The sequence below is a fragment of the Harmonia axyridis genome, chromosome 3 (assembly GCF_914767665.1).
Source record: "Harmonia axyridis chromosome 3, icHarAxyr1.1, whole genome shotgun sequence".
In the NCBI taxonomy this organism is placed as follows: domain Eukaryota; kingdom Metazoa; phylum Arthropoda; class Insecta; order Coleoptera; family Coccinellidae; genus Harmonia; species Harmonia axyridis.
Window position 1 is genome coordinate 47,353,660 of NC_059503.1, and position 24,430 is coordinate 47,378,089.

The 24,430-nt window shown below is 39.8% G+C and overlaps 1 protein-coding gene across 1 annotated transcript; it reads left to right on the forward strand.

Annotated features, from left to right (window-relative positions):
• Positions 1-7,709: 7,709 nt before the first annotated feature.
• LOC123675357 lies at positions 7,710-10,423 on the forward strand. Its single transcript, XM_045610710.1, has 2 exons — positions 7,710-9,553; positions 9,635-10,423. Exons 1-2 carry the CDS (start codon positions 7,710-7,712, stop codon positions 9,687-9,689), a joined length of 1,899 nt encoding a protein of 632 aa, XP_045466666.1. The 3' UTR covers positions 9,690-10,423.
• Positions 10,424-24,430: the final 14,007 nt, after the last annotated feature.

A 24,430-nucleotide genomic window follows, 5' to 3' on the forward strand; every position in this document is an offset into this window, starting at 1 on the left:
TCAACAATGTGGAATGGCTTACTTGGATAATTGTTCATCAAGAAGAAAAAAGGGAACAAGAACAGTCCCTCATACCAATGTGGCTTCCTTAGACACGTAAGTCAAGCTTTCGTCCCTGTGTAATACGATGAAAAGAGTTAGAATGAGAAACATTGAAGGAAATAACAAACAAATGAAATCAACAACAGAAGTCAGTCGTGCATTTGTGGTTACAGCAGCAATTGACCTTACCACGTGGGAGATTATAGATACCTGCGTGACATCCGAGTCTAAGAAAATCAACAATGTGGAATGGCTTACTTGGATTATTGTTCATCAAAAAGAAAAAAGGGAATAAGAACAGTCCCTCATACCAATGTGGCTTCCTTAGACACGTAAGTCAAGCTTTCGTCCCTGTGCAATACGATAAAAAGTGTTAGAATGAGAAACATAGAAGAAAAAAACAAACAAATGAAATCAACAACAGAAGTCAGTCGTGCATTTGTGGTTACAGCAGCAATTGACCTTACCACGTGGGAGATTATAGCTACCTGCGTGTCATCCGAGTCCATGAAAATCAACAATGTGGAATGGCTTACTTGGATAATTGATCATTATACAGAAAGAAGGGAATAAGAACAGTCCCTCATACCAATGTGGTTTCCATAGACACGTGTGTCAAGCTTTCGTCCCTGTGCAATACGATGAGAAGTGTTAGAATGAGAAATATTGATGGAAATAACAAACAAATGAAATCAACAACAGAAGTCAGCCGTCCAATTGTGGTTACAGCAGCAAATGACCTTACCACGTGGGAGATTATAGCTACCCGTGTGTCATCCGAGTCCAAGAAAATAAACAATGTTGGATGGCTTACTTGGATAATTGTTAATTAAACAAAAAGAAGGGAATGAGAACAGTCCCTTATACCAATGTGATTTCCTTAGACACGTGTGTCAAGCAAAAGGGAATAAGAACAGTCCCTCATACCAATGTGGCTTCCTTAGACACGTAAGTCAAGCTTTCGTCCCTGTGCAATACGATAAAAAGTGTTAGAATGAGAAACATAGAAGAAAAAAACAAACAAATGAAATCAACAACAGAAGTCAGTCGTGCATTTGTGGTTACAGCAGCAATTGACCTTACCACGTGGGAGATTATAGCTACCTGCGTGTCATCCGAGTCCATGAAAATCAACAATGTGGAATGGCTTACTTGGATAATTGATCATTATACAGAAAGAAGGGAATAAGAACAGTCCCTCATACCAATGTGGTTTCCATAGACACGTGTGTCAAGCTTTCGTCCCTGTGCAATACGATGAGAAGTGTTAGAATGAGAAATATTGATGGAAATAACAAACAAATGAAATCAACAACAGAAGTCAGCCGTCCAATTGTGGTTACAGCAGCAAATGACCTTACCACGTGGGAGATTATAGCTACCCGTGTGTCATCCGAGTCCAAGAAAATAAACAATGTTGGATGGCTTACTTGGATAATTGTTAATTAAACAAAAAGAAGGGAATGAGAACAGTCCCTTATACCAATGTGATTTCCTTAGACACGTGTGTCAAGCTTTCGTCCCTGTGCAATACGATGAAAAGTGTTAGAATGAGAAACATAGAAGGAAATAACAAACAAATGAAATCAACAACAGAAGTCAATCGTGCATTCGTGGTCACAGCAGCAATGGACCTTACCACGTGAGAGATTATAGCTACCTGCGTTACATCCGAGTCCAAGAAAATCAACAATGTGGAATGGCTTACTTGGATAATTGTTCATTAAACAAAAAGAAGGGAATAAGAACAGTCCCTTATACCAAAGTGGTTTCCTTAGACACGTGTGTCAAGCTTTCGTCCCTGTGCAATACGATGAAAAGTGTAAGAATGAGAAACATAGAAGGAAATAACAAACAAATGAAATCAACAACAGAAGTCAATCGTGCATTCGTGGTCACAGCAGCAATGGACCTTACCACGTGAGAGATTATAGCTACCTGCGTGACATCCGAGTCCAAGAAAATCAACAATGTGGAATGGCTTACTTGGATAATTGTTCATTAAACAAAAAGAAGGGAATAAGAACATTCCCTTATACCAAAGTGGTTTCCTTGGACACGTGTGTCAAGCTTTCGTCCCTGTGCAATACGATGAAAAGTGTTAGAATGAGAAACATTGAAGAAAATAACAAACGAATGAAATCAACAACAGAAGTCAGTCGAGCATTTGTGGTTACAGCAGCAATTGACCTCACCACGTGGGAGATTATAGCTACCTGCGTGACATCCGAGTCCAAGAAAATCAACAATGTGGAATGGCTTACTTGGATAATTGTTCATCAAAAAGAAAAAAGGGAATGAGAACAAACCCTTGTGGTTTCCTTAGACACGTGTGTCAAGCTTTCGTCCCTGTGCAATATGATGAAAAGTGTGAGAATGAGAAACATAGAATGAAATAACAAACAAATGAAATTAACAACAGAAGTCAGTCGTGCATTTGTGGTTACAGCAGCAATTGACCTTACCACGTGGGAGATTATAGCTACCTGCGTGACATCCGAGTCCAAGAAAATCAACAATGTGGAATGGCTTACTTGGATAATTGTTCATCAAGAAGAAAAAAGGGAACAAGAACAGTCCCTCATACCAATGTGGCTTCCTTAGACACGTAAGTCAAGCTTTCGTCCCTGTGTAATACGATGAAAAGAGTTAGAATGAGAAACATTGAAGGAAATAACAAACAAATGAAATCAACAACAGAAGTCAGTCGTGCATTTGTGGTTACAGCAGCAATTGACCTTACCACGTGGGAGATTATAGATACCTGCGTGACATCCGAGTCCAAGAAAATCAACAATGTGGAATGGCTTACTTGGATAATTGTTCATTAAACAAAAAGAAGGGAATAAGAACAGTCGCTTATACCAAAGTGGTTTCCTTAGACACGTGTGTCAAGCTTTCGTCCCTGTGCAATACGATGAAAAGTGTTAGAATGAGAAACATAGAAGGAAATAACAAACAAATGAAATCAACAACAGAAGTCAATCGTGCATTCGTGGTTACAGCAGCAATGGACCTTACCACGTGAGAGATTATAGCTACCTGCGTGACATCCGAGTCCAAGAAAATCAACAATGTGGAATGGCTTACTTGGATAATTGTTCATTAAACAAAAAGAAGGGAATAAGAACATTCCCTTATACCAAAGTGGTTTCCTTGGACACGTGTGTCAAGCTTTCGTCCCTGTGCAATACGATGAAAAGTGTTAGAATGAGAAACATTGAAGAAAATAACAAACGAATGAAATCAACAACAGAAGTCAGTCGAGCATTTGTGCTTACAGCAGCAATTGACCTCACCACGTGGGAGATAATAGCTACCTGCGTGACATCCGAGTCCAAGAAAATCAACAATGTGGAATGGCTTACTTGGATTATTGTTCATCAAAAAGAAAAAAGGGAATAAGAACAGTCCCTCATACCAATGTGGCTTCCTTAGACACGTAAGTCAAGCTTTCGTCCCTGTGCAATACGATAAAAAGTGTTAGAATGAGAAACATAGAAGAAAAAAACAAACAAATGAAATCAACAACAGAAGTCAGTCGTGCATTTGTGGTTACAGCAGCAATTGACCTTACCACGTGGGAGATTATAGCTACCTGCGTGTCATCCGAGTCCATGAAAATCAACAATGTGGAATGGCTTACTTGGATAATTGATCATTATACAGAAAGAAGGGAATAAGAACAGTCCCTCATACCAATGTGGTTTCCATAGACACGTGTGTCAAGCTTTCGTCCCTGTGCAATACGATGAGAAGTGTTAGAATGAGAAATATTGATGGAAATAACAAACAAATGAAATCAACAACAGAAGTCAGCCGTCCAATTGTGGTTACAGCAGCAAATGACCTTACCACGTGGGAGATTATAGCTACCCGTGTGTCATCCGAGTCCAAGAAAATAAACAATGTTGGATGGCTTACTTGGATAATTGTTAATTAAACAAAAAGAAGGGAATGAGAACAGTCCCTTATACCAATGTGATTTCCTTAGACACGTGTGTCAAGCTTTCGTCCCTGTGCAATACGATGAAAAGTGTTAGAATGAGAAACATAGAAGGAAATAACAAACAAATGAAATCAACAACAGAAGTCAATCGTGCATTCGTGGTTACAGCAGCAATGGACCTTACCACGTGAGAGATTATAGCTACCTGCGTGACATCCGAGTCCAAGAAAATCAACAATGTGGAATGGCTTACTTGGATAATTGTTCATTAAACAAAAAGAAGGGAATAAGAACAGTCGCTTATACCAAAGTGGTTTCCTTAGACACGTGTGTCAAGCTTTCGTCCCTGTGCAATACGATGAGAAGTGTTAGAATGAGAAACATTGAAGGAAATAACAAACAAATGAAATCAACAACAGAAGTCAGTCGTGCATTTGTGGTTACAGCAGCAATTGACCTTACCACGTGGGAGATTATAGCTACCTGCGTGACATCCGAGTCTAAGAAAATCAACAATGTGGAATGGCTTACTTTGATAATTGTTCATTAAACAAAAAGAAGGGAATAAGCACAGTCCCTTATACCAAATTGGTTTCCTTAGACACGTGTGTCAAGCTTTCGTCCCTGGGCAATACGATGAAAAGTGTTAGAATGAGAAACATTGAAGAAAATAACAAACGAATGAAATCAACAACAGAAGTCAGTCGTGCATTTGTGGTTACAGCAGCAATTGACCTCAACACGTGGGAGATTATAGCTAGCTGCGTGACATCCTAGTCCAAGAAAATCAACAATGTGGAATGGCTTACTTGGATAATTGTTCATCAAAAAGAAAAAACCGAATAAGAACAGTCCCTCATACCAATGTGGCTTCCTTAGACACGTAAGTCGAGCTTTCGTCCCTGTGTAATACGATGAAAAGAGTTAGAATGAGAAACATTGAAGGAAATAACAAACAAATGAAATCAACAACAGAAGTCAGTCGTGCATTTGTGGTTACAGCAGCAATTGACCTTACCACGTGGGAGATTATAGATACCTGCTTGACATCCGAGTCCAAGAAAATCAACAATGTGGAATGGCTTACTTGGATAATTGATCATTATACAGAAAGAATGGAATAAGAACAGTCCCTTATACCGATGTGGTTTTCATAGACACGTGTGTCAAGCTTTCGTCCCTGTGCAATACGATGAGAAGTGTTAGAATGAGAAACATTGAATAAAATAACAAACGAATGAAATCAACAACAGAAGTCAGTCGTGCATTTGTGGTAACAGCAGCAATTGACCTTACTACGTGGGAGATTATAGCTACCTGCGTGACATCCGAGTCCAAGAAAATCAACAATGTGGAATGGCTTACTTGGATAATTGTTCATCAAAAAGAAAAAGGGAATAAGAACAGTCCCTCATACCAATGTGGCTTCCTTAGACACGTAAGTCAAGCTTTCGTCCCTGTGCAATACGATAAAAAGTGTTAGAATGAGAAACATAGAAGGAAAAAACAAACAAATGAAATCAACAACAGAAGTCAGTCGTGCATTTGTGGTTACAGCAGCAATTGACCTTACCACGTGGGAGATTATAGCTACCTGCGTGTCATCCGAGTCCATGAAAATCAACAATGTGGAATGGCTTACTTGAATAATTGATCATTATACAGAAAGAAGGGAATAAGAACAGTCCCTTATATCAATGTGGTTTCCATAGACACGTGTGTCAAGCTTTCGTCCCTGTGCAATACGATGAGAAGTGTAAGAATGAGAAACATTGATGGAAATAACAAACAAATGAAATCAACAACAGAAGTCAGCCTTCCAATTGTGGTTACAGCAGCAAATGACCTTACCACGTGGGAGATTATAGCTACCCGTGTGTCATCCGAGTCCAAGAAAATAAACAATGTGGAATGGCTCACTTGGATAATTGTTAATTAAACAAAAAGAAGGGAATGAGAACAGTCCCTTATACCAATGTGATTTCTTTAGACACGTGTGTCAAGCTTTCGTCCCTGTGCAATACGATGAGAAGTGTTAGAATAAGAAACATTGAAGGAAATAACAAACAAATGAAATCAACAACAGAAGTCAGTCGTGCATTTGTGGTTACAGCAGCAATTGACCTTACCACGTGGGAGATTATAGCTACCTGCGTGACATCCGAGTCTAAGAAAATCAACAATGTGGAATGGCTTACTTTGATAATTGTTCATTAAACAAAAAGAAGGGAATAAGCACAGTCTCTTATACCAAATTGGTTTCCTTAGACACGTGTGTCAAGCTTTCGTCCCTGTGCAATACGATGAAAAGTGTTAGAATGAGAAACATTGAAGAAAATAACAAACGAATGAGATCAACAACAGAAGTCAGTCGAGCATTTGTGGTTACAGCAGCAATTGACCTCAACACGTGGGAGATTATAGCTACCTACGTGACATCCGAGTCCAAGAAAATCAACAATGTGGAATGGCTTACTTGGATAATTGTTCATCAAAATGGAAAAAGGGAATAAGAACAGTCCCTTATACCAATGTGGTTTCCTTAGACGCGTGTGTCAAGCTTTCGTCCCTGTGCAATACGATGAAAAGTGTTAGAATGAGAAACATAGAAGGAAATAACAAACAAATGAAATCAACAACAGAAGTCAATCGTGCATTCGTGGTCACAGCAGCAATGGACCTTACCACGTGAGAGATTATAGCTACCTGCGTGACATCCGAGTCCAAGAAAATCAACAATGTGGAATGGCGTACTTGGATAATTGTTCTTTAAACAAAAAGAAGGGAATAAGAACAGTCCCTTATACCGATGTGGTTTTCATAGACACGTGTGTCAAGCTTTCGTCCCTGTGCAATACGATGAAAAGTGTTAGAATGAGAAACATTGAATAAAATAACAAACGAATGAAATCAACAACAGAAGTCAGTCGTGCATTTGTGGTAACAGCAGCAATTGACCTTACTACGTGGGAGATTATAGCTACCTGCGTGACATCCGAGTCCAAGAAAATCAACAATGTGGAATGGCTTACTTGGATAATTGTTCATCAAAAAGAAAAAAGGAAATAAGAACAGTCCCTTATACCGATGTGGTTTTCATAGACACGTGTGTCAAGCTTTCGTCCCTGTGCAATACGATGAAAAGTGTTAGAATGAGAAACATTGAATAAAATAACAAACAAATGAAATCAACAACAGAAGTCAGTCGTGCATTTGTGGTTACAGCAGCAATTGACCTTACCACGTGGGAGATTATAGCTACCTGCGTGACATCCGAGTCTAAGAAAATCAACAATGTGGAATGGCTTACTTTGATAATTGTTCATTTGTAACGAAGTCTGATTATTCCCATAGGAATGATCAGGCTCCGTCTAAAGAATATTTTATTGTTTTCCGTTTAAATTAATCATTCTGATATATTCCGTAAATATTGGAAATAATTTATTAATTGTTCACCGCGATAATGAAAAAGTCCATGCTTCATGTTTTTCAACCGACCAGGGCCTCGAATAATCCGAGTGAAATAATATAAGAAATTATTTATTTCGGCGTTTTTACCGCTGATATATTTTTTTCCATATGTCAGATTACGTTCCGCCAAGAGAATTTTCTCGAAAAACGAGGTTTTTGTCGACATGAAGAGTCACGTGGACCGAATTCCTTCACCGTCCCGCACCGAAGTTATAAAAGGGGGTAACCGACCCAAAATCGGTAATTCATGTTTAGGCATTTAGTAGATTCAGATAGTAGTAGAAAATTGATGTTCAGGCATTCAGATGGTTGCTTAGTAGTTTTCACGGAGAGTGAACAGATTCGACTGATAAGACAGAGGTTATTGCCATCACTGCAACAGGCCTTGGCTTTCCAGGAGACGACCACCTACGATGAACTCCTGAAAAAGGGAAAAGTTTTTGAAATGGTTCAATGGCAGATGGGACATTATACCAAACCACCGGTTAAACCCAGCCTCATCGATGAACCACATCTAACATATCATCAACGTCGTCAACAGGACTACCCGGCCAACCTCTCTGCAATTTCGGAGAATACTAGACAACGAAACCACAGTACTCGTCAGGAAGCTCCCACACCATCTCCATCTCCGAAGAAGGGCCCGTCAAGACCGCTAACCACAGCCAGAAGGATAGGAGACTGGAATTGCTCAGTATCCCCTGGACCAGATCGTCCCCATCTGCCCTCGAGGCCACCGGAATACTCGACCAACAGAACAGGAAATGCCAACACCTCCCAGGATCGGAATGGATCAGCACCGGAGCGAAGAGTGTCCTCCCAGACACAATGCTTCAGATGCGGGGGATATGGCCACCTACGTCGAGACTGCCGAGGGACACCGAAAATGTTTTGCTCCCGATGTCAACGAGAAAATATCCTCTCACGAGACTGCCCATGTCCTCAAAACCGGAGAGGAACGACACCGTCAACTTCAGCAGGACTCCTAACTACAGTAATTCCTATTGTTAGCAACGACAGCTGGCCTTTGGTAGAAGTGCACATTGAGGGAAAGTTATTCCATGCGTTGATAGATACTGGTGCGGCAAAGAGCTGCTGTAGTCAGAGGGTGGCCCAGCTGTGTGAAAGGAATGGAATCAAGGGAGAAAAATCAACGACTGAAGCTGTCATGGTAGCGAATGGACAAACTACAGCCATACCGAAGATGTATCACTTGTCAATGGTGATAGCCGATTATGCCCTGAAGAACATAGAATTCTTACTTGTACCCAACTTACCAGTCGACTTAATCCTGGGAATAGAGATGCTGAAGACATACAACTTCTCCCTGGATATCAAGAACACAGAATGTTATCTGGAAGGACGACGGATCCCCAGAGCTAAACAGGTTAGCCAAGAGGTCATAGAGGTGCAGACTCCCGAAAAACACCTCCAGAACCGAAGAGGATCCCACAACAGACTTGCTGAGAGCTCGTTGAGAAATCCATTGCCGACACTCAACTGTGTCCAACTGAAAGAAACAGGTATGCAATGTAAGTGGTACAAAAATAAGTTTCAGGAAGTAGAGAAAGGACCAGAGCACTGCCCCGAGTATTCCATCATCAATGGAAGATTGCACCGACACTTTTGGGATTCACCAGACGTCAGGGAAGCTGGAACAGGCCATCCCTGGAAGTTGTGTATACCCACCGAACAGAGGACCAAAGTACTGGAAGAAAACCACGACTCTGCCTTGGCTGGACATCTGGGAATAGCTAGGATGATTGCGAAGATCTCGCGGAATTATTACTGGCCAGGTATGTTTAGGGACATTGCGAAATATGTCCGGAACTGCACTTCGTGCCAAAAGTTCAAAGTACCCCAACAGCAACTGGCAGGAAAGATGCAACCTCGAAAGATGGTGGATGCGCCGTTCAAGGAAGTACCGGCGTTAAGGAGGAGAACAACGACGGAGATGCGGATGCCCGGAACCCCCCCAGAGCTCGGTGTCGTCAGTGCGAGGGAGAAACACCCTAGCAAGAGTGGAGAGGGTGGTGAAACGGACCACTACACAGTCTACACAAACACCCCCTTTGTGCCAGCTGCGTACCAGTAAGCAAGATACCGGTTCCAAAATTTCATTCAGGACGAGTGTGGAAGATAACACTGTCATAACTAAACCATATGTTTCAGATCAAACCACACCGGCCCCCAGGAGTGTTCGTATTGTAGGTACGATGGGAAATAAAGTGTACCTAGAGGTTAGGCCCAACACTTGCTGGAAGTGCGGCAAGACATGTCCCTCGCGGCAGGAGTGTCGAGGTCCACCACTCCTATTTTGCAGCAGATGTGGTTTGATAGGTACGCAGACCAGGTACTGCGAATGCGTACCCAGGAAACTGGCCCCACGGCCGACAGCAACTAGATTGGAACAACCAGCCCGGCGTCCATGTGCAAGATGCACAGAGAGGGAAGCCACGCAGCGGAGAGAAGAGAGAGCAAGAAAATGAGATAGAATTAAAAAGAAGATACCGTTGTTTTTGTTTCATAATCCTGTAAACTGTGTAAAACCATATAGGGCCTAACCCAATATCTTATAACATTATATTCAAGTCTAGTAGACTGATTTTTAATATGTAAATGTTGATGAAACCGAATAGTACATAATAAGTCAGTGAATATTATGCAATAAAAACAATTCCAGTCACTTGCCCTGAATTTCAAAGGCCATCAGATATAAATTAGTAGTTTCACTGTGTAATCTATTTGAAGAATGCCATTTCTAATCTCTTACTGTTCTGATAAATAACTGAAATATTCCGCAGTGTTACAGATGAAATTTTCTAAGAGGCTAGATACTCACCGATGAGAATAAATGCTGGAGATAGGCAACACACCTTTCATCGGATGATCAGCTGTAAGCCCAATTCCACCGAAGACATGATTCCTGAAGATTTATTCATATCATCATCCAATAAAGAAGTACTTGAAGAATTGGACATCATGACCTGTCAATTATTACTCTGGTGGACATCTGGATTCCATTTCAATTTTCATATAGATAATTTAAACTGTATAACTGGAAGAATTTTCACCGTTCTGAAAATTTCACCATACAGTTACTGATTCCTTGTAATATCCACAGGTAAATCAACCAGTATATCAATGAGTTTGGAATGGTTTCGACTCATCTGACTGGGAACTTCGACGTCCTTCTGAAATAATAGGGCATGATTCATCGAGATATGGAAATCACGGAACTACTCACCGGAAAATGGGATAATCCACACCTGACATCAGATTATTTCACCGACACTTGGAAACTTCATGGAAATGGGAATGAGTTCTACTCCACAACCCCGAGATGAAGAAATTCCCCAAACATGTACACATTCAAATCACCCCGGATGACCGAAGAAGGAAGACGGCGTTTGAATTTTTCACCGACACTTGGAAACTTCATGGAAATGGGAATGAGTTCTACTCCACAACCCCGAGATGAAGAAATTTCCAAACATTCAAATCACCCCGGATGACAGAAGAAAGAAGACGACGTTTGAATTTGACATCGATTCATAGAGCAAAGTTTTATTTTTATATGTCATACTGTCTACAACAACATTGTAATCTTTGATAGCGTAACGTAACAGTCAGACCCGTACTTCCCATATATCCCGCGTAATAAGACAGGATAGTATTCGGTTATTTTTTTTTGTTTGTTTTTTTTTAGAATTCAAATTTCTGTTTCACCGTAACTTGAATTTTTCCGAACCAGGGGGGATGTAACGAAGTCTGATTATTCCCATAGGAATGATCAGGCTCCGTCTAAAGAATATTTTATTGTTTTCCGTTTAAATTAATCATTCTGATATATTCCGTAAATATTGGAAATAATTTATTAATTGTTCACCGCGATAATGAAAAAGTCCATGCTTCATGTTTTTCAACCGACCAGGGCCTCGAATAATCCGAGTGAAATAATATAAGAAATTATTTATTTCGGCGTTTTTACCGCTGATATATTTTTTTCCATATGTCAGATTACGTTCCGCCAAGAGAATTTTCTCGAAAAACGAGGTTTTTGTCGACATGAAGAGTCACGTGGACCGAATTCCTTCACCGTCCCGCACCGAAGTTATAAAAGGGGGTAACCGACCCAAAATCGGTAATTCATGTTTAGGCATTTAGTAGATTCAGATAGTAGTAGAAAATTGATGTTCAGGCATTCAGATGGTTGCTTAGTAGTTTTCAGTAGTATAGTAAAGTTAGTTATTCAGATAGATTTAGGTAGTAGTTAGTTCAGTAGTTAGTTAGTTAGATTTAGAAGTTTAGGCAGTAGTTTTAGTTTTAGAAAAGACATTTTGGTTAAGTGGTTACCAGGTGACCGGAAAATAGTAAAATTGGTAATTGAACGCCAATAATTACAAATCCGTTTCTGAGGTCGAAAATCGCCATTTTCATCAGTAAACTTACTTGTTAGTCTTTTTCTGGGGAGTTTGCTAATTTTTACTTGTGACTTTCTTGCGAGTGAATATTCAAGGGTTTCATTTGATAGAGACAACGAGAGGGTGGTGTACCGGTGGAGTTTTTCAACGCGTTAGGATTAGTTTTCATTCCTTCCCGACTCTACAAAATCCACGATTCTCAATCTCCAAATATCATAATTTCCCGGCTCCCGGATCCGACTAACTTGTTCAACGGTTCTGACTGACATTAAATTGGTGAGGTAAGGACACAGTAGTTGTAGACAGTACAAATCATCTCAGTAACCGAATTGAAGTATACAGATTGATATAGTTTATACTTTTTCTGATTTCCCGTTTTTACTGAGATTGTCTGTATTGTATAATTGAATCAATAAACCTATTAATTTTGTTGCGTTGTTTGTTACTTGGTCACCGCTACCATCCTAGGTGACACCGAATCCTGTCTTCACTAAGCTGCCCTGGTAAGGTTTGTCAATTTCTCCCTAAAATTGGCTGGCGCTCGAGATACTACTGCAAAGTGCTGAAGGGCAATTGGCAGAGGCGCCAGTGACGCAAAAAGGTCGTTACACATTAAACAAAAAGAAGGGAATAAGCACAGTCTCTTATACCAAATTGGTTTCCTTAGACACGTGTGTCAAGCTTTCGTCCCTGTGCAATACGATGAAAAGTGTTAGAATGAGAAACATTGAAGAAAATAACAAACGAATGAGATCAACAACAGAAGTCAGTCGAGCATTTGTGGTTACAGCAGCAATTGACCTCAACACGTGGGAGATTATAGCTACCTACGTGACATCCGAGTCCAAGAAAATCAACAATGTGGAATGGCTTACTTGGATAATTGTTCATCAAAATGAAAAAAGGGAATAAGAACAGTCCCTTATACCAATGTGGTTTCCTTAGACGCGTGTGTCAAGCTTTCGTCCCTGTGCAATACGATGAAAAGTGTTAGAATGAGAAACATAGAAGGAAATAACAAACAAATGAAATCAACAACAGAAGTCAATCGTGCATTCGTGGTTACAGCAGCAATGGACCTTACCACGTGGGAGATTATAGCTACCTGCGTTACATCCGAGTCCAAGAAAATCAACAATGTGGAATGGCTTACTTGGATAATTGTTCATTAAACAAAAAGAAGGGAATAAGAACAGTCCCTTATACCAAAGTGGTTTCCTTAGACACGTGTGTCAAGCTTTCGTCCCTGTGCAATACGATGAAAAGTGTAAGAATGAGAAACATAGAAGGATATAACAAACAAATGAAATCAACAACAGAAGTCAATCGTGCATTCGTGGTCACAGCAGCAATGGACCTTACCACGTGAGAGATTATAGCTACCTGCGTGACATCCGAGTCCAAGAAAATCAACAATGTGGAATGGCTTACTTGGATAATTGTTCATTAAACAAAAAGAAGGGAATAAGAACAGTCGCTTATACCAAAGTGGTTTCCTTAGACACGTGTGTCAAGCTTTCGTCCCTGTGCAATACGATGAAAAGTGTTAGAATGAGAAACATAGAAGGAAATAACAAACAAATGAAATCAACAACAGAAGTCAATCGTGCATTCGTGGTTACAGCAGCAATGGACCTTACCACGTGAGAGATTATAGCTACCTGCGTGACATCCGAGTCCAAGAAAATCAACAATGTGGAATGGCTTACTTGGATAATTGTTCATTAAACAAAAAGAAGGGAATAAGAACATTCCCTTATACCAAAGTGGTTTCCTTGGACACGTAAGTCAAGCTTTCGTCCCTGTGCAATACGATGAAAAGTGTTAGAATGAGAAACATTGAAGAAAATAACAAACGAATGAAATCAACAACAGAAGTCAGTCGAGCATTTGTGGTTACAGCAGCAATTGACCTCACCACGTGGGAGATTATAGCTACCTGCGTGACATCCGAGTCCAAGAAAATCAACAATGTGGAATGGCTTACTTGGATAATTGTTCATCAAAAAGAAAAAAGGGAATGAGAACAAACCCTTGTGGTTTCCTTAGACACGTGTGTCAAGCTTTCGTCCCTGTGCAATATGATGAAAAGTGTAAGAATGAGAAACATAGAATGGAATAACAAACAAATGAAATTAACAACAGAAGTCAGTCGTGCATTTGTGGTTACAGCAGCAATTGACCTTACCACGTGGGAGATTATAGCTACCTGCGTGACATCCTAGTCCAAGAAAATCAACAATGTGGAATGGCTTACTTGGATAATTGTTCATCAAGAAGAAAAAAGGGAACAAGAACAGTCCCTCATACCAATGTGGCTTCCTCAGACACGTAAGTCAAGCTTTCGTCCCTGTGTAATACGATGAAAAGAGTTAGAATGAGAAACATTGAAGGAAATAACAAACAAATGAAATCAACAACAGAAGTCAGTCGTGCATTTGTGGTTACAGCAGCAATTGACCTTACCACGTGGGAGATTATAGATACCTGCGTGACATCCGAGTCCAAGAAAATCAACAATGTGGAATGGCTTACTTGGATAATTGTTCATTAAACAAAAAGAAGGGAATAAGAACAGTCGCTTATACCAAAGTGGTTTCCTTAGACACGTGTGTCAAGCTTTCGTCCCTGTGCAATACGATGAAAAGTGTTAGAATGAGAAACATAGAAGGAAATAACAAACAAATGAAATCAACAACAGAAGTCAATCGTGCATTCGTGGTTACAGCAGCAATGGACCTTACCACGTGAGAGATTATAGCTACCTGCGTGACATCCGAGTCCAAGAAAATCAACAATGTGGAATGGCTTACTTGGATAATTGTTCATTAAACAAAAAGAAGGGAATGAGAACATTCCCTTATACCAAAGTGGTTTCCTTGGACACGTGTGTCAAGCTTTCGTCCCTGTGCAATACGATGAAAAGTGTTAGAATGAGAAACATTGAAGAAAATAACAAACGAATGAAATCAACAACAGAAGTCAGTCGAGCATTTGTGGTTACAGCAGCAATTGACCTCACCACGTGGGAGATTATAACTACCTGCGTGACATCCGAGTCCAAGAAAATCAACAATGTGGAATGGCTTACTTGGATAATTGTTCATCAAAAAGAAAAAAGGGAATGAGAACAAACCCTTGTGGTTTCCTTAGACACGTGTGTCAAGCTTTCGTCCCTGTGCAATATGATGAAAAGTGTAAGAATGAGAAACATAGAATGAAATAACAAACAAATGAAATTAACAACAGAAGTCAGTCGTGCATTTGTGGTTACAGCAGCAATTGACCTTACCACGTGGGAGATTATAGCTACCTGCGTGACATCCTAGTCCAAGAAAATCAACAATGTGGAATGGCTTACTTGGATAATTGTTCATCAAGAAGAAAAAAGGGAACAAGAACAGTCCCTCATACCAATGTGGCTTCCTCAGACACGTAAGTCAAGCTTTCGTCCCTGTGTAATACGATGAAAAGAGTTAGAATGAGAAACATTGAAGGAAATAACAAACAAATGAAATCAACAACAGAAGTCAGTCGTGCATTTGTGGTTACAGCAGCAATTGACCTTACCACGTGGGAGATTATAGATACCTGCGTGACATCCGAGTCCAAAAAAATCAACAATGTGGAATGGCTTACTTGGATAATTGATCATTATACAGAAAGAATGGAATAAGAACAGTCCCTTATACCGATGTGGTTTTCATAGACACGTGTGTCAAGCTTTCGTCCCAGTGCAATACGATGAAAAGTGTTAGAATGAGAAACATTGAATAAAATAACAAACGAATGAAATCAACAACAGAAGTCAGTCGTGCATTTGTGGTTACAGCAGCAATTGACTTTACCACGTGGGAGATTATAGCTACCTGCGTGACATCCGAGTCCAAGAAAATCAACAATGTGGAATGGCTCACTTGGATAATTGTTCATCAAGAAGAAAAAAGGGAACAAGAACAGTCCCTCATACCAATGTGGCTTCCTTAGACACGTAAGTCAAGCTTTCGTCCCTGTGTAATACGATGAAAAGAGTTAGAATGAGAAACATTGAAGGAAATAACAAACAAATGAAATCAACAACAGAAGTCAGTCGTGCATTTGTGGTTACAGCAGCAATTGACCTTACCACGTGGGAGATTATAGATACCTGCGTGACATCCGAGTCCAAAAAAATCAACAATGTGGAATGGCTTACTTGGATAATTGATCATTATACAGAAAGAATGGAATGAGAACAGTCCCTTATACCGATGTGGTTTTCATAGACACGTGTGTCAAGCTTTCGTCCCTGTGCAATACGATGAGAAGTGTTAGAATAAGAAACATTGAAGGAAATAACAAACAAATGAAATCAACAACAGAAGTCAGTCGTGCATTTGTGGTTACAGCAGCAATTGACCTTACCACGTGGGAGATTATAGCTACCTGCGTGACATCCGAGTCTAAGAAAATCAACAATGTGGAATGGCTTACTTTGATAATTGTTCATTAAACAAAAAGAAGGGAATAAGCACAGTCCCTTATACCAAATTGGTTTCCTTAGACACGTGTGTCAAGCTTTCGTCCCTGTGCAATACGATGAAAAGTGTTAGAATGAGAAACATTGAAGAAAATAACAAACGAATGAGATCAACAACAGAAGTCAGTCGAGCATTTGTGGTTACAGCAGCAATTGACCTCACCACGTGGGAGATTATAGCTACCTACGTGACATCCGAGTCCAAGAAAATCAACAATGTGAAATGGCTTACTTGGATAATTGTTCATCAAAATGAAAAAAGGGAATGAGAACAGTCCCTTATACCAATGTGGTTTCCTTAGATGCGTGTGTCAAGCTTTCGTCCCTGTGCAATACGATGAAAAGTGTTAGAATGAGACACATAGAAGGAAATAACAAACAAATGAAATCAACAACAGAAGTCAATCGTGCATTCGTGGTTACAGCAGCAATGGACCTTACCACGTGGGAGATTATAGCTACCTGCGTTACATCCGAGTCCAAGAAAATCAACAATGTGGAATGGCTTACTTGGATAATTGTCCATTAAACAAAAAGAAGGGAATAAGAACAGTCCCTTATACCAAAGTGGTTTCCTTAGACACGTGTGTCAAGCTTTCGTCCCTGTGCAATACGATGAAAAGTGTAAGAATGAGAAACATAGAAGGAAATAACAAAAAAATGAAATCAACAACAGAAGTCAATCGTGCATTCGTGGTTACAGCAGCAATGGACCTTACCACGTGAGAGATTATAGCTACCTGCGTGACATCCGAGTCCAAGAAAATCAACAATGTGGAATGGCTTACTTGGATAATTGTTCATTAAACAAAAAGAAGGGAATAAGAACAGTCGCTTATACCAAATTGGTTTCCTTAGACACGTGTGTCAAGCTTTCGTCCCTGTGCAATACGATGAAAAGTGTTAGAATGAGAAACATTGAAGAAAATAACAAACGAATGAGATCAACAACAGAAGTCAGTCGAGCATTTGTGGTTACAGCAGCAATTGACCTCAACACGTGGGAGATTATAGCTACCTACGTGACATCCGAGTCCAAGAAAATCAACAATGTGGAATGGCTTACTTGGATAATTGTTCATCAAAATGAAAAAAGGGAATAAGAACAGTCCCTTATACCAATGTGGTTTCCTTAGACGCGTGTGTCAAGCTTTCGTCCCTGTGCAATACGATGAAAAGTGTTAGAATGAGAAACATAGAAGGAAATAACAAACAAATGAAATCAACAACAGAAGTCAATCGTGCATTCGTGGTTACAGCAGCAATGGACCTTACCACGTGGGAGATTATAGCTACCTGCGTTACATCCGAGTCCAAGAAAATCAACAATGTGGAATGGCTTACTTGGATAATTGTTCATTAAACAAAAAGAAGGGAATAAGAACAGTCCCTTATACCAAAGTGGTTTCCTTAGACACGTGTGTCAAGCTTTCGTCCCTGTGCAATACGATGAAAAGTGTAAGAATGAGAAACATAGAAGGATATAACAAACAAATGAAATCAACAACAGAAGTCAATCGTGCATTCGTGGTCACAGCAGCAATGGACCTTACCACGTGAGAGATTATAGCTACCTGCGTGACATCCGAGTCCAAGAAAATCAACAATGTGGAATGGCTTACTTGGATAATTGTTCATTAAACAAAAAGAAGGGAATAAGAACAGTCGCTTATACCAAAGTGGTTTCCTTAGACACGTGTGTCAAGCTTTCGTCCCTGTGCAATACGATGAAAAGTGTTAGAATGAGAAACATAGAAGGAAATAACAAACAAATGAAATCAACAACAGAAGTCAATCGTGCATTCGTGGTTACAGCAGCAATGGACCTTACCACGTGAGAGATTATAGCTACCTGCGTGACATCCGAGTCCAAGAAAATCAACAATGTGGAATGGCTTACTTGGATAATTGTTCATTAAACAAAAAGAAGGGAATAAGAACATTCCCTTATACCAAAGTGGTTTCCTTGGACACGTAAGTCAAGCTTTCGTCCCTGTGCAATACGATGAAAAGTGTTAGAATGAGAAACATTGAAGAAAATAACAAACGAATGAAATCAACAACAGAAGTCAGTCGAGCATTTGTGGTTACAGCAGCAATTGACCTCACCACGTGGGAGATTATAGCTACATGCGTGACATCCGAGTCCAAGAAAATCAACAATGTGGAATGGCTTACTTGGATAATTGTTCATCAAAAAGAAAAAAGGGAATGAGAACAAACCCTTGTGGTTTCCTTAGACACGTGTGTCAAGCTTTCGTCCCTGTGCAATATGATGAAAAGTGTAAGAATGAGAAACATAGAATGGAATAACAAACAAATGAAATTAACAACAGAAGTCAGTCGTGCATTTGTGGTTACAGCAGCAATTGACCTTACCACGTGGGAGATTATAGCTACCTGCGTGACATCCTAGTCCAAGAAAATCAACAATGTGGAATGGCTTACTTGGATAATTGTTCATCAAGAAGAAAAAAGGGAACAAGAACAGTCCCTCATACCAATGTGGCTTCCTCAGACACGTAAGTCAAGCTTTCGTCCCTGTGTAATACGATGAAAAGAGTTAGAATGAGAAACATTGAAGGAAATAACAAACAAATGAAATCAACAACAGAAGTCAGTCGTGCATTTGTGGTTACAGCAGCAATTGACCTTACCACGTGGGAGATTATAGATACCTGCGTGACATCCGAGTCCAAGAAAATCAACAATGTGGAATGGCTTACTTGGATAATTGTTCATTAAACAAAAAGAAGGGAATAAGAACAGTCGCTTATACCAAAGTGGTTTCCTTAGACACGTGTGTCAAGCTTTCGTCCCTGTGCAATACGATGAAAAGTGTTAGAATGAGAAACATAGAAGGAAATAACAAACAAATGAAATCAACAACAGAAGTCAATCGTGCATTCGTGGTTACAGCAGCAATGGACCTTACCACGTGAGAGATTATAGCTACCTGCGTGACATCCGAGTCCAAGAAAATCAACAATGTGGAATGGCTTACTTGGATAATTGTTCATTAAACAAAAAGAAGGGAATGAGAACATTCCCTTATACCAAAGTGGTTTCCTTGGACACGTGTGTCAAGCTTTCGTCCCTGTGCAATACGATGAAAAGTGTTAGAATGAGAAACATTGAAGAAAATAACAAACGAATGAAATCAACAACAGAAGTCAGTCGAGCATTTGTGGTTACAGCAGCAATTGACCTCACCACGTGGGAGATTATAACTACCTGCGTGACATCCGAGTCCAAGAAAATCAACAATGTGGAATGGCTTACTTGGATAATTGTTCATCAAAAAGAAAAAAGGGAATGAGAACAAACCCTTGTGGTTTCCTTAGACACGTGTGTCAAGCTTTCGTCCCTGTGCAATATGATGAAAAGTGTAAGAATGAGAAACGTAGAATGAAATAACAAACAAATGAAATTAACAACAGAAGTCAGTCGTGCATTTGTGGTTACAGCAGCAATTGACCTTACCACGTGGGAGATTATAGCTACCTGCGTGACATCCTAGTCCAAGAAAATCAACAATGTGGAATGGCTTACTTGGATAATTGTTCATCAAGAAGAAAAAAGGGAACAAGAACAGTCCCTCATACCAATGTGGCTTCCTCAGACACGTAAGTCAAGCTTTCGTCCCTGTGTAATACGATGAAAAGAGTTAGAATGAGAAACATTGAAGGAAATAACAAACAAATGAAATCAACAACAGAAGTCAGTCGTGCATTTGTGGTTACAGCAGCAATTGACCTTACCACGTGGGAGATTATAGATACCTGCGTGACATCCGAGTCCAAAAAAATCAACAATGTGGAATGGCTTACTTGGATAATTGATCATTATACAGAAAGAATGGAATAAGAACAGTCCCTTATACCGATGTGGTTTTCATAGACACGTGTGTCAAGCTTTCGTCCCAGTGCAATACGATGAAAAGTGTTAGAATGAGAAACATTGAATAAAATAACAAACGAATGAAATCAACAACAGAAGTCAGTCGTGCATTTGTGGTTACAGCAGCAATTGACTTTACCACGTGGGAGATTATAGCTACCTGCGTGACATCCGAGTCCAAGAAAATCAACAATGTGGAATGGCTCACTTGGATAATTGTTCATCAAGAAGAAAAAAGGGAACAAGAACAGTCCCTCATACCAATGTGGCTTCCTTAGACACGTAAGTCAAGCTTTCGTCCCTGTGTAATACGATGAAAAGAGTTAGAATGAGAAACATTGAAGGAAATAACAAACAAATGAAATCAACAACAGAAGTCAGTCGTGCATTTGTGGTTACAGCAGCAATTGACCTTACCACGTGGGAGATTATAGATACCTGCGTGACATCCGAGTCCAAAAAAATCAACAATGTGGAATGGCTTACTTGGATAATTGATCATTATACAGAAAGAATGGAATGAGAACAGTCCCTTATACCGATGTGGTTTTCATAGACACGTGTGTCAAGCTTTCGTCCCTGTGCAATACGATGAGAAGTGTTAGAATAAGAAACATTGAAGGAAATAACAAACAAATGAAATCAACAACAGAAGTCAGTCGTGCATTTGTGGTTACAGCAGCAATTGACCTTACCACGTGGGAGATTATAGCTACCTGCGTGACATCCGAGTCTAAGAAAATCAACAATGTGGAATGGCTTACTTTGATAATTGTTCATTAAACAAAAAGAAGGGAATAAGCACAGTCCCTTATACCAAATTGGTTTCCTTAGACACGTGTGTCAAGCTTTCGTCCCTGTGCAATACGATGAAAAGTGTTAGAATGAGAAACATTGAAGAAAATAACAAACGAATGAGATCAACAACAGAAGTCAGTCGAGCATTTGTGGTTACAGCAGCAATTGACCTCACCACGTGGGAGATTATAGCTACCTACGTGACATCCGAGTCCAAGAAAATCAACACTGTGGAATGGCTTACTTGGATAATTGTTCATCAAAATGAAAAAAGGGAATGAGAACAGTCCCTTATACCAATGTGGTTTCCTTAGATGCGTGTGTCAAGCTTTCGTCCCTGTGCAATACGATGAAAAGTGTTAGAATGAGACACATAGAAGGAAATAACAAACAAATGAAATCAACAACAGAAGTCAATCGTGCATTCGTGGTTACAGCAGCAATGGACCTTACCACGTGGGAGATTATAGCTACCTGCGTTACATCCGAGTCCAAGAAAATCAACAATGTGGAATGGCTTACTTGGATAATTGTCCATTAAACAAAAAGAAGGGAATAAGAACAGTCCCTTATACCAAAGTGGTTTCCTTAGACACGTGTGTCAAGCTTTCGTCCCTGTGCAATACGATGAAAAGTGTAAGAATGAGAAACATAGAAGGAAATAACAAAAAAATGAAATCAACAACAGAAGTCAATCGTGCATTCGTGGTTACAGCAGCAATGGACCTTACCACGTGAGAGATTATAGCTACCTGCGTGACATCCGAGTCCAAGAAAATCAACAATGTGGAATGGCTTACTTGGATAATTGTTCATTAAACAAAAAGAAGGGAATAAGAACAGTCGCTTATACCAAAGTGGTTTCCTTAGACACGTGTGTCAAGCTTTCGTCCCTGTGCAATACGATGAAAAGTGTTAGAATGAGAAACAAAGAAGGAAATAACAAACAAATGAAATCAACCACAGAAGTCAATCGTGCATTCGTGGTTACAGCAGCAATGGACCTTACCACGTGAGAGATTATAGCTACCTGCGTGACATCCGAGTCCAAGAAAATCAACAATGTGGAATGGCTTACTTGGATAATTGTTCATTAAACAAAAAGAAGGGAATAAGAACATTCCCTTATACCAAAGTGGTTTCCTTGGACACGTGTGTCAAGCTTTCGTCCCTGTGCAATACGATGAAAAGTGTTAGAATGAGAAACATTGAAGAAAATAACAAACGAATGAAATCAACAACAGAAGTCAGTCGAGCATTTGTGGTTACAGCAGCAATTGACCTCACCACGTGGGAGATTATAGCTACCTGCGTGACATCCGAGTCCAAGAAAATCAACAATGTGGAATGGCTTACTTGGATAATTGTTCATCAAAAAGAAAATAGGGAATGAGAACAAACCCTTGTGGTTTCCTTAGACACGTGTGTCAAGCTTTCGTCCCTGTGCAATATGATGAAAAGTGTAAGAATGAGAAACATAGAATGAAATAACAAACAAATGAAATTAACAACAGAAGTCAGTCGTGCATTTGTGGTTACAGCAGCAATTGACCTTACCACGTGGGAGATTATAGCTACCTGCGTGACATCCTAGTCCAAGAAAATCAACAATGTGGAATGGCTTACTTGGATAATTGTTCATCAAGAAGAAAAAAGGGAACAAGAACAGTCCCTCATACCAATGTGGCTTCCTTAGACACGTAAGTCAAGCTTTCGTCCCTGTGTAATACGATGCAAAGAGTTAGAATGAGAAACATTGAAGGAAATAACAAACAAATGAAATCAACAACAGAAGTCAGTCGTGCATTTGTGGTTACAGCAGCAATTGACCTTACCACGTGGGAGATTATAGCTACCTGCGTGTCATCCGAGTCCATGAAAATCAAAAATGTGGTATGGCCTACTTGGATAATTGATCATTATACAGAAAGGAGGGAATAAGAACAGTCCCTTATACCGATGTGGTTTTCATAGACACGTGTGTCAAGCTTTCGTCCCAGTGCAATACGATGAAAAGTGTTAGAATGAGAAACATTGAATAAAATAACAAACGAATGAAATCAACAACAGAAGTCAGTCGTGCATTTGTGGTTACAGCAGCAATTGACCTTACCACGTGGGAGATTAAAGCTACCTGCGTGACATCCGAGTCCAAGAAAATCAACAATGTGGAATGGCTTACTTGGATAATTATTCATCAAAAAGAAAAAAGGGAATAAGAACAGTCCCTCATACCAATGTGGCTTCCTTAGACACGTAAGTCAAGCTTTCGTCCCTGTGCAATACGATAAAAAGTGTTAGAATGAGAAACATAGAAGGAAAAAACAAACAAATGAAATCAACAACAGAAGTCAGTCGTGCATTTGTGGTTACAGCAGCAATTGACCTTACCACGTGGGAGATTATAGCTACCTGCGTGTCATCCGAGTCCATGAAAATCAACAATGTGGAATGGCTTACTTGGATAATTGATCATTATACAGAAAGAAGGGAATAAGAACAGTCCCTTATACCGATGTGGTTTTCATAGACACGTGTGTCAAGCTTTCGTCCCAGTGCAATACGATGAAAAGTGTTAGAATGAGAAACATTGAATAAAATAACAAACGAATGAAATCAACAACAGAAGTCAGTCGTGCATTTGTGGTTACAGCAGCAATTGATCTTACCACGTGGGAGATTATAGCTACCTGCGTGACATCCGAGTCCAAGAAAATCAACAATGTGAAATGGCTTATCTGGATAATTGTTCATCTAACAGAAAAAAGGGAATAAGAACAGTCCCTCATACCAATGTGGATTCCTTAGACACGTGTGTCAAGCTTTCGTCCTTGTGCAATACGATGAAAAGTGTTAGAATGAGAAACATTGAAGAAAATAACAAACGAATGAAATCAACAACAGAAGTCAGTCGTGCATTTGTGGTTACAGCAGCAATTGACCTTAACACGTGGGAGATTATAGCTACCTGCGTGACATCGTAGTCCAAGAAAATCAACAATGTGGAATGGCTTACTTGGATAATTGTTCATCAAAATGAAAAAGAGGAATAAGAACAGTCCCTTATACCAATGTGGCTTCCTTAGACACGTAAGTCAAGCTTTCGTCCCTGTGTAATACGATGAAAAGAGTTAGAATGAGAAACATTGAAGGAAATAACAAACAAATGAAATCAACAACAGAAGTCAGTCGTGCATTTGTGGTTACAGCAGCAATTGACCTTACCACGTTGGAGATTATAGATACCTGCGTGACATCCGAGTCCAAAAAAATCAACAATGTGGAATGGCTTACTTGGATAATTGATCATTATACAGAAAGAATGGA

Coding starts and splice junctions, on each gene's coding strand:
- LOC123675357 (XM_045610710.1), top strand. CDS start 7,710: ATGTTTAGGCATTTAGTAGATTCAGATAGTAGTAGAAAATTGATGTTC. Junction 9,554..9,634: donor TTTGTGCCAGCTGCGTACCA/GTAAGCAAGATA, acceptor CATATGTTTCAG/ATCAAACCACACCGGCCCCC.